At 40.0% G+C, this 8,086-nt stretch overlaps 1 protein-coding gene across 1 annotated transcript; it reads right to left on the reverse strand.

Annotated features, from left to right (window-relative positions):
- LOC107677726 (rhodopsin kinase 1-like) lies at positions 1-7,635 on the reverse strand. The gene is made up of 4 exons (XM_016472750.1): positions 6,837-7,635; positions 6,246-6,683; positions 2,399-2,679; positions 1-2,060 (listed from the first exon to the last, which is right to left on the reverse strand). The coding sequence occupies exons 1-4, from the start codon at positions 7,431-7,433 to the stop codon at positions 1,727-1,729; spliced, it is 1,650 nt and encodes a 549-aa protein (XP_016328236.1). The 5' UTR covers positions 7,434-7,635; the 3' UTR covers positions 1-1,726.
- Positions 7,636-8,086: the final 451 nt, after the last annotated feature.

An 8,086-nucleotide genomic window follows, 5' to 3' on the forward strand; every position in this document is an offset into this window, starting at 1 on the left:
TGTTATGGGAGGGGGAAAAAGCTCCGAAATAAATCTGTAAAAGAAAGAAACATTTTATTGACCAATTTTGTATCCATGCCCCTGTTGAATAACTGAAATTTCTATTTAGAATCATTCTCAAGCCTTACATACAATTACATTCAATCATCATTAGGCTACTTACCTCACAAACAGTAAGAACTCAACACTGGCAAAGACACAGCACAAATAATTCATTTGCAGACAGGTAGTTTGGTCCATTTTATGTCACAAGAACAATTTTTTTGCTCTTGCTCAGCATCATAGAAGCAACACCACTGAAGACTGGAAGAGGGCATAACCTCCACCTTGGTTACATAACGCAACTTGTGAGGATTTAGCAAATGTATCAGTGCCAAAACCCTCTCTTTGTACCCTTGAGGAATGATCTCTTTCAGCTAAACTTTCCTGTGAAGGAAGGCTGTCTGCTGTGTACATCTTAAACACTCTATTATGACGGGATATGATAACAAAACATAAATGGAATTACCTTTAAATGCTAAACAACCAAGCTCTGATTTTATTACCTTTCAGGGCTGATAATATATATTGATTTATCCATTCATATTTATATGTACATATTTATACATCCAATTCGTTTAAAAATCTAGGCGAAAAAAACCTGCTATCAAAGATCACAAGCATGGAGGTCATGAGTTAACAATTTGTGCGAGACTTTCTACAACAGAGATCATTGGAGCTCTGTTGAACAATCACACCATTCATTCAAATGCACTTTGTTAGCATGTAGATGTTTACCTGTGTCACAAGCAGGCTTACATGGAATCTGTGCAGATTTCTCCCGAATTGGAACGCCCATCATTCACAACATTGCATCCTTCACAATTATTTTGTTACATATTTTCACAGATTTCGCCGTGTGATGGACTAGCCGTCTCCAGGGTCTTTCCCTGCCTACAGCTTGAGATGTTGGGATAGCCTCAAGTAACCAGGCAACCCTAGGACAAACGGTTTGGAAAATAGATTGGTGGATAGAGGAATTTTGGCTAATTTAATTTTGCTTTCAGCTACCCATTAGCTTGTAGTACATTCCACAGATTTCCGAATTCAAAAAATGAGAAAGAATTCCGCAGATTCCGTCAGGGCCTGACCATCTTAAAGTCTTACAAAGAATATGTGTACAGTAGATGCCAATTAGTACACCGTAAACTAATCCACAAATAAACTGTGATTTGGCAAGGCAGGAGATGTTTGAAATGCAAGCCGCTGCTTCTTGGGAATGACTCCACTTCCCAAATCCACACATCTCTTCCTTCTGATCACAAACTGCTTCCGATTACATTGAGTCGCTATTGTTACATCACAATCTTAAAGTCTCTTTAGGTGGCCTGTAGTCCTCTACTCTTCTAGCATCTTCTCAATAGGGAATAGTACTTTTACTCGCACCCCCTGTTGTGTAGGAGGCTGACTACTTCACAAGACATAAAGGAACTGCAGAGAAGAACTTCCCTGACTCGTCCAAAGCTCAGTCCACCATATCATGGATGGTCTAGAGTGTTTCTCAGACCATGTGGCTGTGCAACTGAAGCAATAAGAGTCTCCTTCTATACTACAATGGACTAACGTCCCATCTCTTTCCAGTCATGGTCCACTGTTCCTCAACACAGAGCACAGTTTCATTCATATTAGTGAAGCCACTGAAAGCATTTGCTGGTGAATTCTGGGCTGGGTGGCTGGATTGGTCCTCTCACAGAAGCGTGCAAGTGCCCGATTTCTTATCATCATCTAAACCACCACATGATTCTTTCCGGTTGGGGTCGCTGAGCTCGTCAAAGAGTCCAGTGTCAATCATCTCCTTTTGCCAGGCAAAGGACACAGCACCTGTGCTAAACTCCTTGAAGAACTTTTCATCCTTTGCATCAAACTCAATACCCTTGATTTCAGAGAACTCGGCAATGTCACCTGTATCCTTTGCGTAGACAACGTTGGGTTTGGGCACCCAGGGTGGATCGATAAGGCCGGCCTCCAAACGGGCAAAGTTGATGGACTTGAACCACTCATGCTTCCTGGGATCATCACCCCTGTGAAAATAGTACAAGTAACAATTATACACCTTGGCCATGTGGGAAAAGGGAGTTTGATACATTTAACAATATTGATATTATCTGGATCAAGGAAATCAAGGCTTTTGGTCATTATTACATTTGGCCCAAAAGAAGAGATATCAGTTGACTGAATAGGAAATCATCTAGAAAATCATATTTGCCAAAGCATACAAATTTGATACAATAGCTAACTGGAATACTAATAAAGAATATTGTGGTAAAGGATTTCAAAAAGGTTAGGGTCCACATATCCTGCTTTAACACCTCCGATCACACTGAAGGATCAGTAGGTTAAGAGGGATAGAAGGACTTACTTGCAGCCAAGACGTTCATCAATATTCTTCTTGAGGAACTGCTTGATGATGTCTATGGTGGGGGCGTCAAAGTTCTTGTGCTCAAACTTAGGTTCCTCGTTAATGATGCGCCTTTGTACCTCCTCCTTCTCCACCTTCTCCTTCTTGGCTTCAGGACCTTTGAATGGGGTGTAGCCAGCTACCATTTCATAGATACTGCAGCCAAGGGCCCACCAGTCCACTGATGTCCTGTATGGGGTTTCAGTGAGGATTTCAGGTGCCATATATGCACCTGTTCCAGCCTGTGAAAAGAGAACCAAAGGGTTTGAGGGATGTATCATAATTTATTGTGGGAAACTGGTTAAATAAGATGCAAAACCACCCCTCTGTATGAAACTGTGAGGGTTTGAGGAGCATATGTGCTTGTCAGAGGTTTTTTATTAAAGGGTTAGTTCACCCAAAAATGAAAATTAGGCTGTGTTTAATCTAGCTTGCGCTCACTGTTGTACACTGGAAGCAGTTCCTTGCAGATGACGTATGAGGTCGGCTTTGCGCATGCACCACTCAGAAGTGACGAAAGCGGAAGCGCAGGGGAGAGATCGAAAACAAAACAACGGTCCCTATTTAGAAGTACAAAATGAGGATTTGTAAAGAATGTCAGAGGATTTCGATATAAGCCAAGAGGAGACTGGTTTTCCTTTGCTAAAGTAAGGAAACTTTGCTTCCTTTGATCCTGTAAACAAACGTTGGTTTTCACGAGACTCACCAGTGGATGCGCAATGCTGAACTCATACGTCATCCGCCCGGAGCTTCTTCCGTGTGCAAGCTACATTAAAGTGATTATTATGTTTTGAATATGGATATTTTTCTTACAAAAACGCATTGATTGTGAGGCGCTTTTTTATGGATGGGTGCTTTTTATTTCACTTCTTTGGGACTGAAGCACTGCAACACCCGCTGACTGCAATGATAGAGCTTGGAATAGCCAGGACAATTTTTAATATAACTCCGACTGGATTCGTCTGAAAGAAGAAAGCCATATACACATAGGATGCCTCGGGGGTGAGTAAAACACAGCCTAATTTTCATTTTTGGGTGAACTAACCCTTTAAGGTGACATAACTAGAGTAGTAGAGCATTTTATATACGTATTACCCTATCTATTGCTCATACCTCATTTCCTCTCTTTGACAGAAAGAAGAAGCTTAATTGTAATCCTCTACTATCTGTCAGGAGTCATGTGCCAATCCACTGAGATGAAGTGGACAGTTAGGCTCAAATGCACATGTGCACCTTTGTGTACAAAGATGCTTTCACCTGGAGTCATTCGTTTATAACTATATGGCAAATCTAACAGCAGCGCTCTTCAATTTAATTGCATGGCTTTAAGACACATCACCATGGGGCTTAAAAATGTATTTATGGGATATAAGGCATGATAATAGTTACAACAACACAATTGTATTAAATAACTAAGATGTTTCAGAAAAAAGCATTGTTTTTGGCTAAATAATCTGTCCTAGTGTAATGCTAAGCAGGAAATGTGTTGGCAATTTGTACTTAAAGTGGAAAACCCTCCAGAAATGCAAATAACTATAATAAGATAATTGACAGGGTTAGGTTTAGTCAAGCTAAAATGTAGTGATTACATGGGAAAAGATGCACGGTCATTGTGCCAGACTAACATAATTAGATTACCTAAGCAAGAATGACCTAGACCTTCAGACCACTAAAGCTATAATGTGTGCATATAGTGTAGTTACATAAATTAAACTGATGGGTCATGGCTTTAAAATTGTGAAATGTCAAGAAGATTAAGGCTTCAATAACAGTCAATAAAGTGTTCAAGAAAGACAAGAAAATGACAGCAAAGAGCAGTGATAAACACAGAGTCTTCAAACATATAAAATTCATGCTACAGATATAAAATGTAGCGCCTCCCCAGCCTTTGGCTGTCTGATCAGAGACAGATTTGTGTAATTCTACCTAAGAGGATCAGGAGTGTAAAGCCAACCAAACCCCCGGTGGTTCAGCTTGGGCTTCAACCTGCTTTGAGGACTCAAGAAGGGCACGGGATAATAAGCTTATAGGGTCACTGCAAGAAAGTTGTTTCATTTTGACATTTGACAATATAACAAAAATGAACAAGTCATGAGGGATAGCACTGAGTATGCAACCTACTTTTGTCCAGTGTGAGCTATCGAAATATGATACGAAGATATGAATTCCAAACAAGGCGAAACAAAAAAAGTTGAGGAAAAACTTGATGAAGGTAGTATATTCTTTCTGTTATATGTATCATCTACAATCTATCTTTACAAATGTAACTTGTCATTACAAATTTAGCTTCTAACACTTTAAACCATTTAGTTAGATAACCACTATCTAAAACACCTTCAAATTCTGGGAAAAAGTTAAAGGCTCGATTAACCTAATTTGTGTTGTGCTGAAATATTAAGTACTTTGAAATCTGTAATGAGCCCTTAACATTTGATTGAGTAATTTAATTTATCAGATTTTTGTTACTTATAGCATAATTCCTTGAATGAGCTTCCAATTTACTTCCGCAAATCTCCACTGAGACAAAAAAAAAAAAGATTTCACTTAATGTTTCATCAATCATAATTTCATCAGTCAATTTCATCAAGCTTCCCAGTTGCTGATGGTGTACTGTCCTTTTACAATCAATAATGCTGCACTACATTAAAAACATCACAATAGCTATAGATTTCATGCTATTTTGTATAACACTGTTTTATTGTCATGCGACAGAGACCCAGTCGTGATTATTGCGCCTCTTGGGTAAAGGTGAAGCACTTGTGGGCCCTTTGAATGAAGTAACCTTATCTTAGCTTAGTTGGAAGCTAAAGCAGTTTCAATGCAGAGCAGATTATGAAATGAATACTGATATAATTTAATGAAAATAAATATAATTTATAATATCATTTAATGAACAATCCTCCTAATCACAATTATATGTGCCCTAACAACGCAAAAGCTTAAAGAGACAATGAGCCTAGGGTGCAGGTAAGGACACTGCAGCTAACTGATCCTTGTATCACTTCTTTATGCTGTCTTTGGGTCTGTTAACTGGTGTAGCTGTACTACGGTTGATGAAGATCACCAGGAATTATATAACAGGCACAGAATACCACACTAACACGGCAGTAATCCCGATTTACCATGTAAAAGACAAACAATCTTAAGGTCCCTAACAGTGTTACTGAAAATCTCTAAAGTCCTGGTGACATACAAGAACTGCTAAACATAAAGTAAACAAAGATTTTAACTAAACCAGTAAACTCAAACTGTGTTCTGAGGACCACTTGTGGTCTGTGATGGAATCCAAGTGTTCTGCAAGTTGATTCACTACTTTAAAAAAATTACATCTATAATTGCAGAAAAGTCAATTAATTAATTGACTAATTACTTAGCTGGTTGTGTTCAGTTTATGTTAAATTGTTTCTGTTTTCTTACAGTGATGTAGCTCAAAGGTATGTGTGAGTGTACATAAGTGTTTAGTCCAACTTAGCTAATGAATAGTCCATTTAGGTTTATTAGATAGTAAGTAGTAGTAGTAGTAGTAGTCTAAGTAGTAGTCTAGTTTATTTGCTTTTGTCCTTTTTAGACTAGTCCAATCTAGTTTATTTCAATAACATAGCATAATTATGGATTGGTGTTGAATAAAATCCCCAAATAATATATGGAGTGTTAGGTAGTCTGTAATTTTGGTTTTACTGCTTAAGTTGTTCACCTTCTTTAGTACTTTGAGAATGACTCTCCATGCTATTTATCTCACACAAGCATACTCAATTGTTATCCGGTGCCTTTAACGGTACTGATCACCGCATAGATGCGATTAACTCACCTTCTGGGTGATGGTCTTTCCAACAGCAACCTCCACAGCGAGACCAAGATCTGAAAGACGGCACTGGCCCTGGCTATCTAAGAGCACATTCTCTGGCTTCATGTCACGGTACACGATGTCCATGGTATGTAGGTGAAGGATACCGGTTGTAATCTGAGCTGTATAATAGATGATCCGTTCCCTTTCGATACCCTTCTCACCAATGTTATAGATGTGATACTTGAGGTCACCTCCATTCATCAAGCTCATGACCAGACAGAGATGGGTCTTGGTGTCGTAAGCATAGGCCAGGCTGACAATGAACAGGCTGTTGACCTTCTCCAAGATCTTCTTCTCTAGCAGGGCCATTTTCTCACCATGTTTCTTCTTGAGACGCTTCTTGCAGAGCTTCTTGCAAGCGTACATCTGGCCGGTGTTCTTAACCTGCACTGCACACACCTGGAAGTGTATATGATTGACACAGTTACGTTTGAGAGGCTACATCATAATATCTTGGATTTAAGACATGTATTCATAATTTTTAACACCTTCTAGTTAAGGCTGACATTTAAAATGTATGCTAATAGATTGCGCTTCACAAAAAGAACCTACCTCTCCGAATCCGCCCTTTCCAAGTGTCCTGAATTCATAAAAGTACTTATCAGTGATTGGCTGTCTCTCGTACTCTTTCCACTGCAAAAACCTTTCAAAGCATTCGCTTGTCTGGTAATCTGTAAACGGCTTGCCTTTTAGGAACTCTTTGGTGGCCTCCTTCACCTGTCCCATCACCTCCTCGAAATCTTTGTCAGTAACACCCTTGCACTTGGCTGCTACATCTCCAGTCAGGAAGGTGAGGGAGCTCTTGGAGCCATCTTTGCAGAACTTATTGATGATATTTGTACGGGCCTTGTCTTTGGCAGCGGCCTCTGACAATTCCCAATCTATCAGATCATCCAGAAATTCTGCAGCAGTGCTACACTCTGGCCCCGCTTGATCCAGGTACTGGCGAAACAACTTCTTTCCAATAGGCTGCTTTTCGCAGAGGGAATCAAATTCCTTTTCCAGACTCGACCTGAGTGCCACACATTGGTCTGCCTTGGGTAGAGAGAGACTTCGGCGACGTTTCTTCATTTCCTTGTCATCACCGCCTTGGGCTTTTAGGTAGGCCGTGTTGGCCACCAAGTTATCGAGTCCCCCCATGTCACACATTTTGGCGGCTGCGTCGGGTTAGTCGCCCCAGAGAAATGGAAAGCTCTGGAAGCTCTGCGTTATCAGGCTAAAAGATGCTACTGCCAGCACTCAGTGCGTTTGTGTGCAACTCACTTCGAAGCCAAGGCGCGGATGAGCTACTAAGACACAAGCGCCTGCAGACCAAGACACACTGACAACCCAGTAATTACTCATTTAGAATTAAATACCTGCAAGGGATTTTCACTTAAGTATATTTGTGTGGTCTATACTCAGCTACTATTCAAGGAAAGGAACTTATAAGAGGGTTCTCCCACTAAGAAGCTTTAGGGCTGACTATATTTAGGCAGATGCAGAGCGGTAGTAAATGGATGGCCATCGGGCTCTGTTGTCTAAACATAAATGGTGATACGATGAGAGGAGCAAAAACGTGGGAGCTAACAGCTCAGCATGGAGTGTACAAAATGCTGAGGCTAGCAGGACGCACTAAAACTTTCTCCTGTTGTTTATAGGCCAAATGGTTAATGTGCTATTGCCACACCAAATACCTAAGAAGAGGGCTAATGTCCATCTGCTGACACAATCAACCATATGATTTTGAATCATTTTACTTACTGATTTGAAATATTACCAGTTTGCCTATTTTTAGTTTAGCATAATCATTTTTAATGTTT

Source organism: Sinocyclocheilus anshuiensis, unplaced genomic scaffold (assembly GCF_001515605.1).
Source record: "Sinocyclocheilus anshuiensis isolate Anshui unplaced genomic scaffold, SAMN03320099.WGS_v1.1 scaffold1299, whole genome shotgun sequence".
Classification (NCBI taxonomy): domain Eukaryota; kingdom Metazoa; phylum Chordata; class Actinopteri; order Cypriniformes; family Cyprinidae; genus Sinocyclocheilus; species Sinocyclocheilus anshuiensis.

What these genes read in the sequence shown, in the direction of transcription:
- LOC107677726 (XM_016472750.1), bottom strand. Translation starts at nt 7,433, where the DNA reads ATGTGTGACATGGGGGGACTCGATAACTTGGTGGCCAACACGGCCTAC. An exon ending in GAAAGGGCGGATTCGGAGAG is followed by an intron (nt 6,684 to 6,836) that starts GTAGGTTCTTTT and finishes ATACACTTCCAG; the next exon opens with GTGTGTGCAGTGCAGGTTAA. An exon ending in GATGAACGTCTTGGCTGCAA is followed by an intron (nt 2,061 to 2,398) that starts GTAAGTCCTTCT and finishes CTATTTTCACAG; the next exon opens with GGGTGATGATCCCAGGAAGC.